At 41.3% G+C, this 24259-nt stretch overlaps 1 protein-coding gene and 1 pseudogene across 1 annotated transcript in view; both read left to right on the plus strand.

Moving 5' to 3' along the window:
• The first annotated feature begins 6300 nt into the window (after positions 1-6300).
• LOC131255337 (probable disease resistance RPP8-like protein 2) lies at positions 6301-22473 on the plus strand (annotated as a pseudogene).
• Positions 22474-22646: 173 nt separating this feature from the next.
• LOC131255338 (toMV susceptible protein tm-2-like) overlaps positions 22647-24259 on the plus strand; it is a 9219-nt gene continuing 7606 nt past the window's right edge. The window contains exons 1-2 of the mRNA XM_058256039.1: positions 22647-22715; positions 22910-23033. Coding sequence (XP_058112022.1) covers positions 22647-22715; positions 22910-23033 — 193 coding nt within the window. The remainder of the gene's footprint in view (positions 22716-22909; positions 23034-24259) is intronic.

Genomic DNA, 24259 nt, shown 5'->3' on the forward strand with positions numbered 1-24259 from the left:
TGCAGACGAGGATAAGGGGAAAACACAAATAACAATTTGATCCAAAACTCTTGGGGCCCAGTAGGCATTTAAATCCCACTCTTTCTTGTAATGTGGTCTACTTGAGCCTTAGATCTGCTTCATTTTTGGGCGCATGCCCTTAAAACCAGCTAGGAGAATGGATGGACAACATGGATAAGCCATGTACATCACATTGGGCTCCACATGAAATTCACATTCCACTTCAATTTTAGCCTTCAAAAATGAAAACGTGCCTTGAGAATGGTGTTGGAATAATGGTGGGAAATATTTAATACCTATTTTCAAGTATTTACCATAGTAAACAAACATCACCCTGTTGAAAATTTCCATTATTTTCCAACATTTCCCTCAAATATTGATACACGCAATATGCCATATTTTCCATGTGATACTGATATATTATTTAAATCACTGCTTTTAACGGGCATGTGGTTTGGTATACAAACTATTGATCTGTTGCTTTGACCATTGATTAGTTTCACACAGTGGATGTCTCATTATGGAAAAGCTCTTTAATTTTGAAGACCCTATCAACCAATCTTGGAAAATCTTTTTAGTTGAACGTTTAACCATTTTTCTCTCTTCTCAACTGTCTCTGTTTAGGTCAATAGTTGAATTCTTCATATCGATTCAATCCTGGACTCCATTTTTTAAAATAGTCAAAATAATGAAATGTGGTGAATGTTATTGATTATTGGACTCTACGCTCCACTCGTCATATTTGAAAATAAAAATATATAAAGTCATCGCCTCATATCTTATGGTCTTAAGAGGGGGTTTGCTTGATACTTTTTATACTTTTCAGCTTAGTAATTTCTTGATTTTTATAAAAACAAGTTTTTTTTTTTTTTTTTTTTTACTACTTTTTTGTTGTTTTTCAATTTTCAGGAATTCCATTTCCTAGTTATTCATAAATTTTTTTGTCCTAGCTTAGCAATAGGGAATGAAAAACCTAGAGAATTAAAACAAAATTTTAAACTACTCTTGGATTTTTATTTTTATTTTTATTTTTTAAAGAAAGCTTGGTGTATCAACCAAGCAAAATTAGTTATTTCCTAAAAAATACTAGATCAGCTCTAACATTTCCTAAGAAACATAAAACCAAGGGAATGAAGTCCTCAACACAGACCGGATGGGCTCCAAGTGTTGTTTGGCTACTTTGAATGAAGACTTGACTAAAGAACTTGTGTTCATGGAAAAAAATCCCCTGAAAATCTGATTCTTTTATGAGTTTTTCAGCCTAAAGGTTATTCCTGTGAGATCAATAAACTAGTTATGGGACTGGTAAAGATTTGCTAGGAATTCTATTATATATATTTATACAATGTGGATCTTGAAGAGTTAAATCCTATTAATTGTGCTAACATGAGTGTAATATATAAGACAATCATTAGATTATGATCTATAGTAATTGTGTGGGCCAAAGATTTGGCAATTCCAATAGGCATAGGATCCATAGTAAATAACTGTGGGCTAAAGATTTGGCAATTCCAATTACTAGGTTTTATGTGCCCAATAATTTAATAATTTAAAATCCTAGAAATGCATGAAAACATTAACTATCCATTTTTAGCCTATTTGCCCACACTCTATCACTCAAGTTGTAGACCATTCAACTTATAAACCTATAATGATGGAACTAAGTAGCCCAATAATTACATTGATCAAATGATCCTAACCATGAATTTAGCATCTATCAGATGATCGATTACACATTCGGTTAAAACCATCTAAATTCAATGGGCAAGTGTCAACAGATTGAGCACTGTGATCATCTAACTAGCTTGATCCCCGGGATCAATCGATTGCAAGAGAGAGAACTGTTGTAGCAAGGGAAGATCAACCCAAGCGAGACCGACCTCAAGAGGATCCAACCTGCAACCCAACCCAACCCAACCAACATTCTAATTCAAAGTAAACCAACTTGAAATTCTCTATACTCATCCCTAAACCAACCTTCTTGCCCCAAATAGATGTGATTATTTCCAACCTGAGTTGAATTTGTCCAGCTTGAACCCAACCTAATTTCACAACCTTAACCCAACTCTAGGACCCAAACAACTCGGCCAGCCTAACCTGAACTTCTGTTGGGTTGGGTCAGTTAGGTCTAGGTTGACCCAAACCCAAGTTGCAACCCCAGTTTTGGCCAGTGGGAGATGGCCTTGATAGCTCTCTTTATACATACAGGGAAGTGGTCATGCAATGGACGTGGAGTAAGGGATAAAAAGACAAGTATTATACAAAAAATCTTACTGATTAGATAATACAATCTATCTTTAATTTGACTTTATTTTCCACGGCCACTCTTTTTTCAAGCGATGGATGAAACGGTTACAACTACCTAACAAAAGTGATTCTATGGCATCATAAGGAATCCATGAAATACCCTAGCAAATAGATGGATCAAAATATTAATTAGACCTACTTTTGTGTAAATTACTTTGGTCATCCATGTTAAAAACAGTTGATCAAATGGTTCTACTTCTTTCCCCTTTATAACCAATACAGAGATCTTTCCGTCTCCTTATACTTTTTAGTGAAATCTCGTTTGGTTTGGTTACGAGAGATAACCCATTCACTTAGAAATGTTGAGTCGGTTCTCTGTTCTCATAGTGGTGAGGATAATTTTTCTACCATTTTAAATAAAAACAAATTTGTTATTTTGGTTTATATGCATTACATCAATATCATATTGTCATGGTTGCCTAAGTAACATGTAGCAAGCTTACATATCAATTATGTCACATATTACTGTCCTTATAATATTTATTAATGTAGAAGAGAATGCGAAATCATTTAGTTGTCTTTATTTTCCTGACCTTCTTAATACATGTAATCATGTACGGAGTAAGGTGGTTTCTATATTCAGTTGCGGCCTTTTCACTATAGTTTTCAACACAATATTTTCACTATTTCTGCTATTTATGATTATATTACAAATCTTTTAATTTATTGTGTACTTTGTTCGAAAAATATTGTGTCGTTGCGGATTTATTTCCATTTTCGACATGAACAACAACTTCCTCACCATTAGAGACTTGTCATTTTCACAAGTCTATTTACCATCTTCATCATTATCCTTAGCATCTTCAGCGTCGTCGACTTCAGAATTATTCTCTCCGTCTTCTATTTCCTATCATTAATGGTTAGATTAGCCATATACCTCTGAAGACATATTGAACCGATGATAAAATTGGCCATATCAATAGCACATACAACATGAAATAAACAAAGATTAAACCACCCAAACAACAACCTCATGGTTTAGATACATCATGAGTACAAGAAATAAGCTTATGTTATTATTTTCATCTTAGACTGGTGAACATTTATTGGATGGCTCCAATTTGATAAATACAGTAGTTGTCTTTCAACAAGCACATGTAGAGCTGGGCATGTTTGACCTGATCCGACCCGATTTGACCAGATCCGACCCGATTTGAACAGAACTGATGGCCTGGATCAGGTCGGATCAAGTAGGCCCACTCAAATCCGATCGTACATCTACTCGAGTTCTAATCAATGGCCAATCTGGACCGATCCGATCCGATCCGATTCGATTCGATCCGATCCGCACAATATTCATTTAACATTGTTTCATAGAATGTTGTCTACTTGAGATTAGGATATATCTCATTTTTTTTTGAATACCATAAAATGATCTAGAAAAATAGATGGACGGCACGGATGAAATAAATACATCATGGTGGGGTCCACAGAGCACTGACCACCAGCCATTGACTGGTGGCAGGGGGAGTAACCAACCGGTCCTCTCCTCTTAGGTAGCGCATGACTCGAGGTGCATTGAACATCGAGCTTGCCAGGCTGCCAGGGGTAGTAACCAATCAGTCCCCTTCAAATTTCAATGCAGTCAAGCTCATGGGAACTTTCCCCAAGGTCGAGCTGTGTGGGCCCCACCGTGATGCATGTCTAACATCAACACTGTGCATTTGATGGGTCCCCTTTAATTTATGGGATATCCTAAAAATCAGCCATATACGGAACTCAAGTGGGCTATACCATCTAAAATCATGTGAAGACATTCCTAAAACATATAAAAGCACTTTGTGGGGCCCACATAAAAATTGGATGCATCTGAAACTTGGTACCCCTCATTCAAGTGAGACACATAATAGATGGTCTGGATTTGTGAACCACACTCGATGGGCCCAAAAAATGATTATTAATGTTTTAATGGAGGGTAACCTGTAACGTCACCCAACTTTTGAACCAGAAGTAAAGTGGTGGGCGTACATGCTTGTGTATTGACATTAGCAAGTTATGTGGGTCCCATCATGAGGTATGTGTTATATCCAAACCGTCCATCCATTTGGCAGGCTCGTCTTAAGGCCTTAGTCGAAATATAAGACAGATATAAAGATCAAGTGGATCACACTGTAAAAAAAAATAAAATAGAAGATTCGATCTAATCCGTACCCAACCCGATCTAACTTGGTTTCCCTGATTGAATCGGACTCGGATCGGGTCAGGCAAGTAGTGCACCAGATCGGATCGATTCCGAGGACCCGGACTCAGTCCCGGATCGGATCAAGTTCGGATCATGCATTGAAAGTTTTGGACCGAGTTGAGTTAGATCCAATCCGGTCGAACTCGATGACCACATCTGACCACATGATCAAGAGTACGAGGTTGCAATCCTTCCAACATTAGGAGTTTCTGACCGTGAGTTAATGGGGTGAGTTTCACAATCTAGTCGTTTTAATTTGAGCTATATCACATGATGTATTAGTGGCTGCGTATGAAGTGTCATGTGCTGCTTAAGTATTATATTTTGAACGTCTTTTCTGAATGTCAAGTCACCAACATTTGCGTGTTATTAACTCTTTTGAACTATTACAGCCACGGGACTACGGACGCGGATTCCCTCTAGCGCTTGGCTGCATGCAGGATGATCGGGCCACACAGCTGTATGCGTTACATCTACTCCGTTCTTTCATTTTGCTAGGCCATTTTAGGGTATGAGTTTAAGGGCCCGTTTGGCCGGTCGGATTGGAGGGGATTGGATGGTATTGGAAGGGATTGGAAGTCAAATCCCAGGATTGGCCTGCAGTGCCAAACAGAGACGGTGATCTGATCCCAATCCCATGGATCTTAAGACAATCCACTGACAACACCATCATTACCTTTAAATCCCATCCAATCCACCCTAATCCTTTCAAATTTGCCTGGACGTGTTTGGTTTGAGGGATTGGAAGGGATGAGAAGGTTTAATCCCAGGTTTGGCCCGGCGCGCCAAACAGACTGGATATAGCAATCCCATGGATCTCCAGACAATCCACTGACAACACCATCATTACCTTGAATTCCATGCCATCCACCCTAATACCATTCAATCCCTCCCAATCCACCCGGCCAAACGGCCCTAAACATGAGATGATCCAGAGTCCACACTATAAGAAACGGTGGTCATTGATCGCCCACCAATAAGAACTACACCACTGAGAACTACATAATGCCCACCGTAATATTTATGAAGTTAGGTAGAATAGGAAAATACGAATATTGATCCAAAACTTCCGTGCCCCATGTGTTTTTTAGGGCCTCTTTGGCCAGGCAGATCCCACGGTATTAGGAGGGATGGGATCGGCAATATCCTGGGATAGGCATGACCGGTGAACTTGTCCCGGGATATGAGCAATCCATGGATCTTAAGACAATCCACTGACATCACCATCGTTACCTTAAAATTGATCCTATCCCTTGGTTGGATGGATTGGAAGGTAAAATCCCGGGATATGCACGGAGAGCCAAACAGACCGAGTGAACAGGTCCCGCGATATAAGCAATCCCATGGATCTTAAGACAATCCACTGACACCACCATCATTACCTTAAAATTGATACCATCCATCCTAATGCCATCTGCCCGGCCAAACAGGCCCTTAACAGCGTTCCATCCCCACTATTTCATCTGGTGTGAACGATTGATATAATATGGTGTATATCACGCCGACAACACAGTAGGCCTGTGGAGTTGGGCGTTTTAAGCTGCATAAAGCAGGTGTTTTAAGCTGTATAAAGCTGGATTTTTTCAGCATCTGATCCTCTGATCCTCTGTATAAAGCTGTATAATGTATATCATCACTAACGTTATCAACACTGCTGCGTTAAATGCAGTCTTTGATGATGTGTCCAATCACATTGATACAGATGATTTTTCAAAGATTCCATTCCATATTTCAACGGGAGTGGGCGTGGAATCCATCCATGGACAGCTGACATTAAATGCAGCTTTGATGATGTGTCCAATCACATTGAGAGCCTTTGCTTTTGGTTTTTTTCGGAGATATCTTCCTTCTTCCTTTCAAAGGAGTTGATGAAAGGCTTGCATAAAACATAGAGACTTCTGAAGAAGAGAGAGAGAGAGAGCGAGAGAATGGCTGAGATTGCTGTTCAGTTCGTCATACAAAAATTGCTCGATTTTCTAACAAAGGAAGCATATTTCCTTGAAGGAGTACATGAGCGGGTCACATCTCTTGAAGAAAAACTTGAAGAAATACGTGACTTACTCAAGCACCTCGATGGGAAGCGCAGAAAAAATGTTGTGGTTAAGCGTTGGGTGGGCCAAATAAGAGAAGTAGCCTCTGATGCTGAGGACATCATCGACTCCTACATCTTTAACATTGCACAACAGCGAGGAGAGACAAGTGCTGGATTCATGAGAATCCTAGGAAGTTTTTCTCGTCGCATCACAGACATCCCAGCCATCTGCCGGTTGGAAAGAAGATCAACGACATAGAAAGAAGGCTCAGTGAGATCTTGTCCAACAGACCAGAGCTCAGCATCGACAATATATCAGCATCAAGAGAAGCTTCATCTTCTTCAGATCAAACCTATACATGGAGGGAGGAGAGGGCTTCCATCGCCGAGGAAGCCGATGTGGTTGGTGTTGAAGATGAGACAAAGACACTGGTGGGAAGGCTGATTGAAGGAGATGCGCGGCGTGCTGTCATTTCGATCACTGGTATGGGCGGAATAGGTAAGACCACTCTCGCTAAGAAAGTTTACAATAACGTCGATATAAAGAAGAATTTCGATTTTCATGCCTGGGTGTCTGTGTCTGAAGAACATCGACTGAGAGAGATTTTCCTGAGCATTCTAAAATCTCTGGGAAGAAATGAAAGGGAGACGACGGCTGAGGAAGATTTGGGTAAGCAGCTCTATGATCACTTGGAAGGGAAGAAATATCTGGTGGTAATTGATGATATATGGACGAGAGACACTTGGAACGGTTTGGTCTCTGCATTTCCAGATAGGCAAAAGGGCAGCAGGTTGCTGCTCACCACTCGCAATGAAGAGATAGCTAAGTATGCCGATGCACAGAGCATGCCATAAAATGCATTTTCTTAATGAAAGTGAGAGCTGGGAATTATTCCATAAAAAAGCACTTCCAGGAAATCTTGCTCCTCCATGCCTTCCAAATCTGGAGGAGTTGGGGGGAAAGATTGTTGCAAAATGTGGTGGTTTACCTCTAGCTATTGCAGTAATAGGAGGCATCCTATCAAGGAAAAAGAAATCAGTGAATGAGTGGTACAAAGTGCTTACAAGTCTCGAATGGCATCTACATGAAAGCGAAGATGCGATCTCGGGCATATTGGCCCTGAGCTACCATGACTTGCCCTATTACTTAAAGCCCTGCTTTCTTTATTTTGGAGCTTTTCCTGAAGACTCTGAAATTAGAGCGGACGACTTGATCAAGTTGTGGATAGCAGAAGGGTTCGTGCAGCAAAGAGGAGGAGAAGAACTGGAGGATGTTGCAGAAGACTACCTCGATGAGCTCATCAGTAGAAGCATGTTTCAGGTGGCAAGAAGGAAGAGCAATGGAACGGTTGATAGATGTGGTATTCATGATCTTCTACGCGACCTCTCAATATCAGAAGGCAAGGAGGAGAGATTTCTGGATGTGCATGGGAACATAGAGCCTACATCACGGACCAAGGCACGCCGACTTGCAATTACTTCTGGTGGCATCAGTGAGTCTCTCTCTCTTAACTGCTCCACTTTTCACCTTCGCTCTTTGTTGTACTTCGGTCCAATCATTACAACACCGGAGAAACCGCAGTTGATAATCCTATTAGTAGGTTTCAAATTGCTTAGGGTGATGGATCTCCAAAATGTACTACTCTCTAGTCTCCCAGATGAAATTGGGCATATAATCCATTTGGGGTACCTACGTCTCCATGCAATTCAAATGCTACCATCCACTATAACCCGCTTGTCCAATTTACAAACACTTGATCTAATCTGTCCAAAGCACATGCAGCTGGATGATATTTGTAAGATGGAACAGATACGACACCTACTGCTACCATGGGGATGTTCAATCAGCAAACGCACGCCAGTCCATCGCTTAAGCAATCTCCAGACTCTAAAGGTAGGAGGAAAGGCAGACGTCCGGATAGAAGCAGGGTTAGAGAAACTGACCAATTTGAGAGATTTGGAAATGAGAGATCTGGAAATGGATTCATCCCATTCCATTAGTAAATTGGTTCGCCTCAGATCATTATCGCTATGGACAAGAGATGGATGTTCGATTCCAGCTTTTAAGTCCTTCTCAAATCATCAGCATCTATATATAAGATGAAATTGTGCGGACGCTTAGAGAAATTTCTGGATCTGCATGAATTCCCACCTAACCTCACCGAGCTACACTTGAGTGGGTCCCAAATACAGCAAGATCCAATGGGAACGCTGGAGAAGCTGCGGAACCTACGGATTCTCATATTAAGGAATGGTATCGAGGTGGGTAACAACGAGGAAGCTTACATGGGAAAGGAAATGGTTTGCTCCGCTGGAGGGTTTCCTCAGCTCGAAAGTTTGAATATTCAAGCAGGTGACCTAGAGGAGTGGAGAGTGGAGGAAGGAGCGATGCCGAATCTTAGATTTCTAGAGATGATTAGTTGTAGAAGATTGAAGATGATTCCTGATGGATTGCAACATGTAACCACCCTCAAAGAATTGAAGTTGATGAAAATGGCGAAAGAACTCAAACAAAGGGTGAGAGAGAATGAAGGAGAGGACTGGTATAAGATCCGACACATACCCTCTCTTATCTACTGATGGAGATTGGCTCGTCGCATGCGTGACAGAGGGGCCCACAGAAGTCGAATTCTTACTCCGTTACAGAAGATGTTTGTTATTATGGTTTTAATTGCGTGATTTGTGTTACTTTATTGATTTCTTGCTATGGATCTTATGAAATGTTAGAGAATAATATATGTAATCTTCTGTTTATTCTTCATGGGTAATTCCAGTGCTACTAGATTGTCGTTCTCTGGCCTGAACTGGCACCGATTGATGCCACAACCACAATCTCCGTTGGTAAAAAAAAAAAACCATAATCTGAGAGCTTCTCTCATATTGATGACCTGAGAGTTCTGCTCTTTTCTTCTTCTTCTTTTTTTTTTTTCGAGTTAAAGAGTGCGGATTGTATCATTTGTATTTGGAGTCGGGATCCTCTGTTATCAAGTCAACAGAGAATTCCTGTTACCTTAATGGTTTGGCCTCCGAAGCTGTTTTTTATTATTTTTATTTTTTTAGTGAGGGGTGACGTGGACCAATGAGAATTTAGGTATCAGGAATTCTCTGTTGACCTGATAACAGAGGATCCGGACTCATGTATGTGTTGAAGGCAGAGGAAAATTCAGTGCCATCGCTTCTCATTGGTCCACGTCAGCTTCGATGACTCTAGGTAGCTAACAAAATACGGACGCGTCTGTGTGGGGCCTTCATTGATATAATGTTTTATCCACGCCGTTCATCGCTTTTCACGGATAATTTTAAAGTATGGTACTAAAAATGAAGTAGGTCCACAATTCCAGTGGACCGCACCAAAGGAAGCTGCAGTGATAATGGCACCCACCGTTGAAACCTTTATAAGGGATACCGTGATGTATTTTTACCATCCAACTTATTCATAATGTCATGTAGACGTGGATGAAGGGAAAAAAACAAATATCAGCTTGATCCGAAACTTCTCCCGGAAGTTTTTAACGGTGGATCATGATCTATCCCCAAAAATGAGGCCTCAAGTGGACCACACAAAAAATGAAGGGAAAGTATAAATTTCAGCTTAACAAGAGCCCTACGAGACTCCCAAATTTTTTTAACATTAGGAGTCCAATTCCCACCATTTCTGTAGTTTGGCCCACTTGAGCCTTGGATTTAATCGGTTTATATCTCTCATTCCATAAACTGGCATGGGAAAAAGGATGGACGGTGTGGATCTGATATGTACGTCATAGCGAAGCCCATATGGAAGTTTCCCATGTTTATCTGACCTGGAATCTGCCTCACGCCTGCACCCCGGGAGTGGATTAAGTAGAACCTATCCTAAACCAAGACACTGCGGCATTTCCATGGTACCCACCTTGACATGTGTATTCTGTATCTATCCTGTTCATCCGTTTTCAAGATAATTTTAGGGCATTATCCCAAAAATGAAGTAGATCCAAGTAGTAGGTAGACCATACCATAAGAAATAGCCGTGTTTGAGTATTAATAGACCATAAAAGTTTTATATCAAGCTGACATTTGTTTTTTGTCTTCACCCAGGCTTATGTTAACTTATGGACAAATTGGATGGAAACTAAAACTTAGGAGACATTAAGGTAAGCCTTAAGAAGTTTAATGGTAGGGTATTCAATTGCCACTGTTTCCTGGAATATGGTCCATTTGCTAATTGGATCTTCTTAAATTTTGGTATCATGCTCTAAAATGATTTGGAAAAAACAAACAAACAAACAAACAAACGAACAAACAATGGATGAATAGATTGGATACATAATACACAAAACAAGGTGGGCCTCCCAGTACGATCCTTACTCTTGCCCAGGTGGTGTGCGTGTGTGTTTAAAAAAAAAAAAAAACACCCGGTCAAGGGTTCGAGTACCCATAGGTGGTGAAATTCCACCAGCGTTAGTGTGTGGGGGTGTGTGTGCGTGTGTTAAAAAAAAAGAGAAGAAAAAAGGTGGGCCTCCCAGTAAGGCCTGGACTTTCTTGGGTGAGGCCCGGTCTCACCTAATCCGCTCCCTTGCACCACACAACAAGCAGCCAAATTTCTCTGGGTGTGAAATTTACATGTCCCCAATATGATGTATTTCTTAGATCTATACCATCCATCCATTTTTTAAGATCATTAGGATATGAACTCAAAAACAATGCAGCTACAATGGATCACACCCAGTAGGATTTCATGCTACTGTTGAAAACTTCTTGAGGCCATAGAAGGATTTGATTAAGCTGATATTTGTATTTTAACTTCATCTAGGTATGTGTAAAGCTAGTTTGCTCATATTACACCTCAAAGCTTACACAAGAAAGGAAATGGTTTTCTCTGTTGGAGGGTTTCTGTTGCTGGAAGTTTTGAAAATTGAATTGGGTGAAATAGAGGTGTGGAGAGTGGAGGAAGGAGGGATGCCGAATCTTAGATATTTAGAGATTGAAAACTGTGGAAATTTGAAGATGCTTCCTGATGGATTGCTACATCTCACCACCTTTCAAGAATTAAAGTTGATATGGGTGTTGAATCTCTATGAAAGGGTGAGAGAGAAGGGAGAGGACTGGTTTAAGATGTTAGACAGACTGAAATATACCTTGTATAGATAGCATACCTTATATAGTTGGTTTTCCATAGGTAGATGATTCTGATTTTATTTCTTTCCTTGTATAGATATTGTAATCTCTATATATTCAACTCCTTTGGGTTGTCTGAAATACACAAAAGCTTTCAGCTCCTCTCGGTTTACATGGTATTAGAGATTTACTGATCCAAATCCGGCACCACCTGTCAGATCCGACTACCCCTGCGTCGTCCGGCCACCCCTGTTGCGTCGTCTGATCATTCCTCTGCTCGTCCAGCGCCAACTGCTGCTCGTCCCGCGCCCCTATTGCAGATCCAACTACCCCCTGCTCTTCCGACCGCCCCTGTTGAAGATCCGGCCACTCCTTGCTTGTCTGACCGCCCCCTGTTGCAGATCCGACCACCCCCTGTTGCAGATCCGACCACCCCCTGCGCGTCCGACCGTTCCCTGTTGAAGATCCGACCACCCCTGCGTCGTCCGACCGCCCCCTGTTGAAGATCCGACCACCCCTGCGTTGTTCGACCGTCCCCTGTTGAAGATTCAACCACCCCTGCGCGTCCGACCGTCCCCTGTTGAAGATCCGACCACCCCTGCGTCGTCCCACCGTCCCCTGTTGAAGATCCGACCACCCCCTGCCCGTCCGACCACCCGTCCGACCACCACTTCTCGTCCATTCGCCCCTCTGCTCGTCCAGCGTCGCCCGGTCACCTCTATTGCTCGTTCTCTTCGAGTTCCAGCAACCTCATCCAGATCTGTTGACAATCTGTTGCTGTTGCTCCCATCCAGATCTGTTGCTGTTGCTGCTGTGTCACCGGATCTACATTTTTCAGATCCAGAGGTCCTGTTGCTGTTCCTATTCCACCAAGATCCAGATACTGCTACCCGTTGGGTATCTCCTGCTGTACGGTACACCTAAAACATTCTTCTGCTGCAACTCTTTGCGTGCTTTATATTAATTCCGATCAATGGACAAGAACTCATCACGTACAGAGGCCCCAAGGTGTAGTTTTGATGGTACCAACTATTCACTATGGGCCATCCATTTTCAGAACTTCCTGAAGGGTCGTGGTTTGTGGGGACTAATTGATGGATCTGTTACTATTCCCACTTCCACGGATGCCGATAAATTGGCTGATTGGGAAATGAACAATGGACGGATTATTACCTGGATTCTCGATTCGGTCGATCGGTCCATTGCTGTTGGCCTCACACCTCATCGCACGGCTAAGGCAATGTGGGAGCATCTTCAGACAATTTATCAACAAAGTAATGTGGCCCGGTCATATCGTCTGGAACAGGATCTCGTTAACCTTACTCAGGGTGACGAAAGTATTCAATCATTTTATTCTAAAATTGTCACAATTTGGATTGAGATGGCCTTGATGGATCCAATATTTCATAATGACTTTAGGATTTTCCAAACTATGCGCGAGAGTGCTGCGTTCGGAATTTGAGCATTGTCGGGCTGCTCTCTTGAACCGTAGCCCTACTCCTTCATTGAATTCGGTTATTAATGATCTATTGACTAATATTAAGAAAGTTCTATCACTTCCTTCCTCGACGGGATCATCCGATATGGTGCTTTGTGTCCACCACTACACCAACACGTGGCTCCTCTTTTTGTGACAAGGTGGGTCATGTTGTCGCCAATGCAAAGAATGATGCTCTTATTGTCGACGAACCGGTCATGGTATTCAAGAGGTACACGTGCATATGCATCTTCTTCCCCGTGGACGTGGTGGTCGTGGTCGTGGCCATGGTCGTGCTCTTTCTGCCACTGCCGCCACTATTTCTTCCGAGCCGATTGTTACTACTGTTTCTTCTGAAGGTCTTTTATCTCCGTTGACTCTGCGATGCTCCAAAGAAATCGTTCGTGCCCTTTCTGGCCGGTATTGGTATATCCCCATCTTCTACATGGTTCTTCGATTCGGGTGCTTCCATTCATATGCCTGTATCCCATCTTCGTGACATTCGTCCCTACACCGGCAATCAGGTTATTTCTACTGTGGCACAAGAACCTATTCGATTTTGGATTATTGACTTTCTCTCCTTCTGCTCGCCCGTTCACCCTTCGTGATGTGTTTCATGTCCCTAACCTCTCCTCCAATTTAATTTTTGGTCAACTCACATCAAATAAGCTTAGTCATATTTCTTCCCAACTGTTGTTTTGTGAAGGATCTGGCGGCGGGGAAGGTACTTGGGAGGGGTAGGCGGCATGGTCGTCTGTACGTGCTGGATTTTGATCCATCTATCACTCCGGCTCGTTGTTTCTTTTCTCCTTCTTCATCAGATAATTGTGGCACTTTCGCGTGGATCATCCACATTCTGATCGGTTACTTCAGTTAATTTCGTCTGGCATGTTAGGGAATATTTCTCTTAATAAAAATGATTTGGATTATTCTTGTTCTTCCTGTTGTCTTTCAAAAAGTAAGTGTGTTCCATTTTTCCTAAATACTACAAAATCATCTTCTATATTTGAACTTGTGCATACGGATGTTTGGGGTCCTTTACCAATTATGTCTCTCTCTAGGTTACGATACTATGTTATATTCATTGATGATTTCACACGTTACATTTGGATTTACTTTCTGCAATCGAAGTCACAGGTTTTTGAAAAATTCAAGTTATTTCACTCTATGGTGGAGACTCAATTTCGGGTTTCAGTTCAAACTCTCCACTCTAACTCAGGGGGGAATATCTCTCAACCGATTTCTGTACATTTCTTTAAGGGCATGAGATTATTCATCAGACCACCTGTTCTGATACTCCACAACAGAACGTGGCTGAATGAAAAAATCGTCATATTGTTGAAACTGCCAACACCCTGATGACAGCTATGGGTGTTCCTCGTTCTTTCTGGGCTGAAGCAATGTTACATTCCGTCTACTTGATTAACCGGATGCCAACCAAAGTTCTGAACAGTAAATCTCCTTACTCTGTTCTCACTGGCTTACCTCCTGCATATTTCACATTTCGTGTTTTTGGTTGTATCTGTTATGTTCACCTGGCTTCACGTGAACGTAACAAACTATCTCCAAAATCAGTCACATGTATGTACTTGGGATTTGGAAAAACTCCGATGTTATGATCCGGTTTCTCGTCATGTTTGGGTTTCACGACATGTTGTTTTTCTTGTGCACATTGCTTTTCATTCATCTTTTCCTCCTCCACACACTCCAAACTCTCTTAGTTTAACTGCCTTTCCTGAAATTCCGTTTGCCTCAAGTACTCTCCCTCGTCCGTTGCAGGTCTACTCACGTCGACCACGTACAGATCCACCACCTATTACTCAACCCGAACCTACTGTACCTGCTGCCGAACCTTAATATGTCGTTCGGCTCGTGAACATCGAGCGCCCGATCGGTTGATATGCTCGATGTCCGCCATGAATGCTACTCGATACCGTTTCTATTCCTACTTCATACTCTCAGGCCACTCATGATTATTGGAAGAAGGCTATGGCGAAGAACTTGCGGATTGGAAGATAATCATACGGGGAAGCCTCGACCACCAATAGCTAATTGGTAGTAAATGGATTTATTCGGTCAAACTCAAGTCTGATGGATTATTGGATCGATACAAGGCTCGACTTGTCGCTCAGGGATACAAACAAGAATACGGAATTGATTATGATGAGACTTTCGCTCCCGTGGCCAAGATGAAAACTGTTCGTACTCTTTTGACTATATCTTTTGTTCGCTCATGGCCACTCGCTCAGATGGATGTGAAAAATGCCTTTCTTCATGGAGATCTTCAAGAAACCGTGTATTTGAAACCTCCTCCTGGCTCCTTAATCCCTGGCAATAAGGTATGTCGCCTAAAGAAAGCCCTGTACGGCCTCAAACAGGCACCTCGGGCATGGTTCCAACGCTTTCACGATGTTATTACGGGTGCTGGCTTTACTCAAATTGGTCATGACCCATTCTTATTTTTGCGCATCACTGCTTACGGAATTGTCATTGTTCTGGTCTATGTTGACGACCTCCTACTGACCGGTAGCGATACTGCTGGCATCTCGGCTTTAAAGGAAGTTCTGCAATCCTCTTTCAAGATGAAAGACCTCGGCCATCTCACATACTTTCTTGGGTTTGAAATTTCACGTTCTAAACGTGGGATCCTGGTCAGCCAGCGTAAATATGCCAAGGATCTTCTCGCTTTGGCATCATTGACAGATCAGAAAACAGTTCAGACTCCCTTAGAACTTAACATTCATTATGGCCGTGACGATGGTGATCTACTTGCACAGCCCGACTTATACCGTCGTTTGGTTGGGAGTCTGGTTTACTTAACTATGACTCGCCCTGATATTGCCTATGCTGTCCAAGTCGTCAGTCAGTTTGTTTCTACTCTTCGGACTCTTCATATGACTGAGGTGTTACGCATCATACGGTACTTACGTGGAACTCTAGATCGATCACTGTTCTTCTCTTCCACGGCGACTCTAGACTTTCGTGCTTATTCGGATGCTGATTGGGCTAGTTGCGCTCTCACACGAAGATCTACCACTGGCTACTGTGTTTTTCTTGGCACTTCTCTCATATCTTGGAAGTGTAAGAAGCAGGCCACTGTTTCCAAATCAAGCACAGAAGTCGAGTATCGAGCGATGTCTGCTGCGTGTAGTGAGCTTGTTTAGTTACGTGGACTTCTTTCCGACTTGGGCATTCCTGTGAAGAATCCTACTCCAATCCATATTGATAATCTCAGTGCCATTCAGATTGCCTCTAACCCTGTTTTTCATGAACGGACGAAGCATTTGAAGTTGACTGTCACTTTATCCGTGAGAAATTTCAGTCTGGGCTCATTTCTCTACCACATGTTGCATCCCATGATCAAATTGCAGACATTTTCATCAATTCCCTAACTTCTGCACGTCACTCATTTCTCGTTGGCAAACTATTACTTGTTGATGACCCGCATTAGTTTGAGGGTAGATGTTAGACAGACCGAAATATACCTTGTATAGCTAGCATACCTTATATAGTTGGTTTTCCATAGGTAGATAATTCTGATTTTATTTCTTTCCTTGTATAGATACTGTAATCTCTATATATTCAACCCCTTTAGGTTGTCTCAAATACACAAAAGCTGTCAGCTCCTCTCGGTTTACCTAAGATCCAACACATACCCTCTCTTATCATCTGATAATAGTGGATGGCTTGTTTTTTTCTTTCTTTCTTTCTTTTTTAATTTTTTAATTTATTTTTTCTTATTTAGTATGAATTTTTCATGTAAGACTTCTATAAGGTAGGCTTTATTAATCAATGTTCTGGATTGCCCTAGGGGTTGGATAATGTGACCGGGAGTATCAGTGGACCTCACTTAGTTGTGATACATCTAAAATCATGTAAGGGGTGGCAATATTCTATTTCGACTGGGATTACCAATGCATGTGGAGCCTTAGTAAGAAGAGTTTTAATGGTTCCAAACTCCTCAACTATCTAAGCTATATAAACCGGATAGTCCCCAAACCTACATATAACATAAGCTCACATTTCCATCCTAAAACTTCTCTAAGGGTGTAAGGTGCGGAAAATTACGGCATCAAGCCTATAGCGATTCGTCCCAATCAAGTTCCATCAAGCCTACAACGATAACATCCTAATTTGGTACGCGATGTATTCCGTTTATTCGATCTCCATACTCATTGCATGGTACGGTTCTTTGCAATTCCTCGCTAAGTTTTACATTTCAATCCTTGTAGGATTGCATTATGATTTCAATTTAGCCTTATTTTAGAAACATCATCTTAGTATTGCAATGTTCCTCTCTTAATTTAGCCTTATTTTAGAAACATTTTAGCGTTGCAATGTTCCTCTCTTAATTTAGCCTTATTTTAGAAACATTTTAGTTTTGCAATGTTCCTCTCTATTATTTCAGGCTGAATCGTGTCCTTCCATCTGTAAATGGTAGAAATGGCATTTATCATGGAGCTTGCTTGGTTGCGTTAGAGTCCATTTCAAATGCACTCCCCTGTATGTGTGTACAGAGAGACGATTGGATGATTCAATCTATCTTTGATTTTGGGTCTTATTTTCTCCGATGGGATGATTACAATTACTTAACAGAAGCGATTCTTTAGAATAATGAGAATCCATGAAATGACCTAAAAAATAAATGGATCAAATTGTTAATTGGACCTATTTCATGTAGAGTATCTCAACCATCCGTATAAGAAACACTGATCAAATAGTTCATATTTGTCAGATCAGTGTGATGTTTGCAAGATAGCACTGAATTATGCCTCGAGTGCATTTCACTTGAGCCTTGGATCTGTTTCATTTTTGGTAGGCCTACTAAGGCCTGTGGTCTATTTCCGTGGTCAGATCAGGTGGGCCACCTGGATAACACACCTACATCATGGTAGGAGTCCACGGTGGGCCCAACCTGTCTAAGTTGAGTGGAAAACAAACATTATGGTACACACGTTGTGTGGGCCCCACTGATCCATGGGTCCACACCTATAATAAGCTGGAAAAATGGATGAACCGCAAGGTTATACAACATATGTAGGATGGGGGACCATGTTGGACAGTGGGTCATACCTAAGAAGGTTTGAACGGTGATAAACCCCCTGTCCAGGGTGGTGGGACCCACGTCAGTTTTGGATCAAGGTGGTGAATAGGTGGGCCCCTCATTGCGACCTTGATCAATTACTCAACCTCTTTGAGGATTTCATCACTGTTAAAATATTCATATAAGCTTGTATCACGAGATGGATCTTCCAAAGAACAAGTCCTTTTCAAATAAGCCCATTCGTTGGGGACCTTTTTAACTGGTTGGATAAAAAATAAACATCATGGTTGGCTCTAGGAAGGTAGACATCCGTATCATTTCTAACCATTGCCTTCTGTTGCGTGGCCCATTTTAGTTTTGGATGTGCCTCATTTTTTAGCCCATGCCCTAAAATGATCTCAACGTCAATGCACCAAAGAGGGCAGTACACCATGCAGTCTGTAATATATATGTTTTATCCATGTGGTCCATCCATTTTGCCAGCTCATTTTAAAAAATGAGCCCAAAAATAAGTTAGATCTAAATCTCAAGTGGGAGTGATGAGCATTCAATTAATATTGTTTTCTTGTGGTGTGGTCCACATGAGTTTTGGATATCTCATTTTTTGGCTCATGACTTTAGAGGAACTGAAGCATATTGTTTTCTCCTGGTCTGGTCTACAGGAGTTTTGGATGTCTCGTTTTTTAGCTCTTGACCTGAAAGAACCTAAAGTATACAGTTTTCTCATGGTATGATCCACGTGAGTTTTGGATGTCTTATTTTTTAGCTCATGACCTTAAAGGACCTGAAGGATACTGTTTTCTCATCGTGTGGTTTACATGAGTTTTGGATGTCTCATTTTTTGGCTCATGATCTAAAAGGGCCTGAAGCATACTATTTTCTCCTTGTGTGGTCCACATGAGTTTTGGATGTCTCATTTTTTGGTCTATGACCTATAAGGACCTGAAGCATACTGTTTTCCCCTCGTGTGGTCCACATGAGTTTTGGATATCTCATTTTTTGGTTCATGACCTAAAAGGACCTGAAGCATATCTGGTGTGGTTCACATGAGTTTTGGATGTCTCATTTTTTTTGACTCATGACCTAAAAGGACATAAAGCATACTGTTTTCTCCTAGTGTGGTCCACATGAGTTTTGGATGTCTCATTTTTTGGCTCATGGCCTAAAAGGACCTAAGGCATACTGTTTTCTCCTGGTGTGGTCCACATGAGTTTTGAATGTGTCATTTTTTGGCTCTTAAAAAGACCCGAAGCATTTGATGGACAAAATACAATCACCATATGAGGCCCACAGAGGGACGAATTATGCACTCCATGCCGGCTGCAAAGCATCCACGTCCGTTTGCAGGCAATCCACGTCCATTTCCTACCCCTAAACAGATAAGTAGATCCTCCAGTAATTTGCATGATTCCAATTCTCATTGATTCATGGAATCCAATACTTTATCCAATAATGCATATTCATTTGGCATTATTTGGTCCGCAATTATTAACGTAGCACTGGCAATTGTTAGATGAGAAAATTACCATAGTAAATGCTACCTTTTATCCAGCGTCTTCTATGAAAGTCCAAAACTTACCTTCCCAACGTAAACCTTTCATGTACCGCCAAAGCATTTGAGAACGTAAATACCCTGTCCGTACGTGCAATGCCATGTGAAAAGCAAGGGTATTTTTGTCTTCAACTGCTCTGTCCGTATATATAAGGTCTAGCTTGATAAGGTAAGTTTTGCACTGTTTATAAAAGGCGCTCGATAAAGGGTGGCATACAGTGATAATTTTCTCTATTAGAACGGTTTGAAGTTCATACTTTATCCTCCTTACACTGCAAGAGAATAGTAGGACAGTAGTGGGAAGGTGTGTGGGGCCCACAGAGATGACGGTCACAAATCTCTTCCGTCCCTTGGTTTTGCAAGAGAATAGTAGGACAGTAATGTAAAACTCAAGCAGATCCAAGGCTCATGTGGGCCACATCACATGAAACAGCGGGGATTGAATGTCCAACGTTAGAAACTGTGGGGCCACAGAAGTTTTGTATCAGATGATATTTGTGACGTACGGTTTTGTATCAAGAACTGCCCAATTTCATATTCCTATCCAATTGTAGTCTTGCAAAACTGATGAACGGAGTAGATTTGTCACGGGTATCTTTTCGCGTGTACACACTGGGACCTAAAGATGGACGGTCCTGTTGAGGGAAGCGGATTGGCTGGTGCACCACACACCAGCTATATAGCTGGTGTAGATACGTGTCATGCGAAGACGAGCACCATGCTCCTCGGGCTCTGTAGGAACGGTTCAAAGGAGATCAAAGTTACATGGCCCCACAATGATGTATTAATTATATCCACACCGTTCATCCATTTTTTGAGATCATTTTAGAAAATTAGACAAAAAAATCATATCCAAAGCTCAAATGGCCCACCCCAAAAATAGCAGCGAGGTTAAAAAATTCATAGGGCCCACCGTAAAGTTTATTTTCCATCCAATCCAACGTCACAAATACACAGATGGAGATGAAAAACAGATTCCATAGTGATCCGAAACTTCTGTGACCCCAAAAGGGTTTCACTGGTAGACATTTAATCCCCACGGCCTTTTGCAGCGTGGTCCAATTGATCTTTAGATCTGTCTTTTTTTTTTTTTTTGGCTCAAGCATTAAGACGAGTTCGAAGAATGGATGGGCGGTTTGGATATAACACATATCTCATGATGGGACCCATAAAACTTGCTGAGGTAAATACACCAGCTATATAGCTGGTGTGTGGTACATCAGCCAATCGGCTTCCCCCGTTGAGGGCTCTGTGAGGCCCACTGTGATGTATATAATTTATCCATGCCATCCATTCATTTTGACAGATTAGTTTAGGCCATGAACTCAAAAAAATATGTAAATTAAAGGCTTAAGTGAACTACACCACAGGAAGCAACAAGGATTGAAAGCTTATCATTGAAAACTTTTAATGGGCTAAGGAAGGTTTGAATCTCACGCCAATATTTGCATTTTCCCTTCATCCATGTTGGATGGCAAATAAACATTAGTCTGCTACAAGAACTTTTCAACAGTACGAGTTCAATCCCCACTACTTCGTAGCATGGTCTACTTGATCCTTCATTAATCTACTTCCTTTTTAGATAATGTCCTAAAATGATATTTTATTTTATTTTAAAGATTATTTTAAGACATGAGCCCAAACCTCAAGTTGACTATATCATTGGAAAATATGGAAATTGAATGCATATAGTTGAAAACTTATCAAAGCCATGGAAGGCTTGTATTTATATTTTCCATTGATTCTAGTCTAACTGACCTTATAAACAAGTCAGATGGAAAATCAACCTGAGAGTAGTCATCAGAAAGGTTTCAACAATAGTCGTTGAAGCCCCACGACTTACTGTACAGTGTCCTCTTCGGTTTAGGAGCCACGTTGGATATCCTAGATACAGCACATACATCAGGGTCAGAGACGTTTCACACGCCAAAAAGTTCGATTGTTGTGCAGTACGCAATCCTATCAGTGAGAATGAGAAAATACGTATATTTTTCTACTGGGGTACTGCAAATACGTACGTATTTTTATGTTTTAAGCTGAATTCAGCTGATGTCATCAGTGATGACGTGGACCAATGAGAAGTGTCGGCACCAGAATCCCACATGCCTTCAAAACAGACGGTCGGGCACTCAACCACACAACATATGCGGTCAATATGAGTTTTCCGTTTTCATATCTTTTCATTTGAAGGAGAGAGAGAGACATAGAGAGAATGGCTGAGATTGCAGTTCACTTAGTTATACAAAGACTGAATGATTTTCTAACTCAAGAAGCAGAATTGCTACTCGGAGTAGATGGATGGATCAGATCACTTTGAGACAAACTTGAATGGATGCATGCCTTACTCAAAGACCTCCATGGGAATCGCAGAGAGAATGACAGAGTAAAGGTTTGGGTAGCTCAAATAAGAGAAGCAGCTTATGATGCTGAGGACATCATCGACTCCTACATCTTCAACATTGAAAAACAACGAAGAGAAACAAGTGCTGGACTCAAGAGATCCATAAGAAGTTTTGCTTGTTGCATCAAAGACATACCAACCATCCACAATCTTGGAAAGAAGATCAGCGACATAGAAGGCTCAATGAAATTTCATCCAATAGATCAGATTACGGCATCGGCAATACCAGCATTACAAGAAGCTTCATCTTCTTCAAATCAAAACCAGATATGGAGACAAAAGAGGGCTCCTATCATCGAGGAAGCCGATGTTGTTGGTGTTGAAGATGAGACAAAGACACTGGTGGGGCGGCTGATTGAAGGAGATGACGTGCTGTCGTTTTGATTACTGGTATGGGAGGAATAGGTAAGACTACTCTCGCTAAGAAAGTTTACAATAACATCCACGTAAAGAAGAGTTTTGATTTTCATGCTTGGGTGTATGTTTCTCAAGAATATCATGTGAGAGAGCTTTTAGTAAGTATTATAAATTACTTTTCGAGCCTCTCGCGAGACGAAATGGATACTACTTCTGAGGAAGTTTTGGGGAGGAAGTTCTATGAGTACTTGGAAGGGAAGAGATATCTGGTAGTAATCCATGATATATATGGACTAGAGATGCTTGGGATGGTTTGGTCGCTGCGTTTCCAGATAAGGCAAAGGGCAGTAGAGTACTGCTCACGACTCGCAATGAAGAAATAGCTAAGTATGCAGATGCACGGAGCATGCCTCATAAAATTAATTTTCTTGATGAAAGTTAAAGCTGGCTATTGTTTTGTAAGAAAGCACTTCCTGGAAATCTTGCTCCTTCATGCCCTCTAAATCTGGAAGAATTGGGGAGAAAGATCGTTGTGAAATGTGGAGGTTTACCTCTAGCTATTGTAGTATTAGGAGGCGGCTATTACAGTATTAGGAGGCGTGTTCACTACCCAAGTATAGGGTTGTGATATAGTAATAAACTCGATAAGACTGAGGTCGAATCCCAAGGGACTGAAACCTGTACGTAATCTGAAACTAAGTAGAACTAGAACTAGACTAAGATGAAATCTAAATCAATTGTAATTTGAGTAATAATGGTGAAATATTAATTTAAAACTTAAGGAATTCAGAGGATCCGCTTGTAGAGATCAGGGAGATCTTATGTCTGTTTGAAGAAATCAACTAGACTTAGAGTCTTATCTTCATCCAGTTGAAGGGTGTAACCATGAAGGTTAGGAAGGTTCCATCCATCTACTCAAGACTGAACCTTCTTTGATATAGTTTTCAAAAGATGAAAGGTATCTAAATTAGAATGGATTCCATCACCAAACAATGCCCAGGAGACAAAGTAAACAACAGAATTAAACTAATTACCAACCAATCAACAATGTATGCAGGTTAGGAAGGGTATCGTCATCCGACCATGCCCAGGAGACGATGGTGAACAACAAGGCTTCTTGATATCATAAATATAAAAAGGAAAGGAACATGCTCAAAGCTATCGCAGACCCATTATAATTTTAATCACAACATACCATTAAAAACTAAAAACATTCCCTTAATTAAACCAAAAGCAACATCAGTTCAATCTAAACAAAAGGCATAAGCAAAAAGTCTCTCATCACGCTACAAGCTTCACCTTTTAACCCTAGCTAAGAGGTTTAGCCTAGCATAAGCATGATTAGGCTAAGATCTCTAAACAATTTCATAGGCAAAATTAGAAAGAAAATAAAAGAAGAAGAAGTAAAATTGAAACCGTCTTCACCATCCTCTCTCTCACGTCATCCCTCCTGTCTAGATGCCCTCCCCCCTCTCTCTCTCTCTCTTTCTCCACGTTTTATAAGCATAAGGAGGAGAGTCGGTGGAAGCTTGCAGCAGGCGCATTCTTTACGCACAACAGGTGTGGAAGTGTTACGCACTCCCGGCGTAACGGTCTTGCGTTGAGCTGAAAGTGGGGCCATTATCGGGAATTGCTGAGAAATCCAATCCATTCATTGGATCGCCCTTGAAAATTCAGTACAACTAGATAATTTTTAGACTGAATTTGATGTGTCCCACCCATCTTTTTTGTTGTACCGTCAGTCTTCTATTTAGATGAATGGAGACTGATCTCCGCGGTTTCCTAAAATGTTTCAACTAGGTTAGGGTGAGAG

This window comes from Magnolia sinica, chromosome 9, assembly GCF_029962835.1.
Source record: "Magnolia sinica isolate HGM2019 chromosome 9, MsV1, whole genome shotgun sequence".
Classification (NCBI taxonomy): domain Eukaryota; kingdom Viridiplantae; phylum Streptophyta; class Magnoliopsida; order Magnoliales; family Magnoliaceae; genus Magnolia; species Magnolia sinica.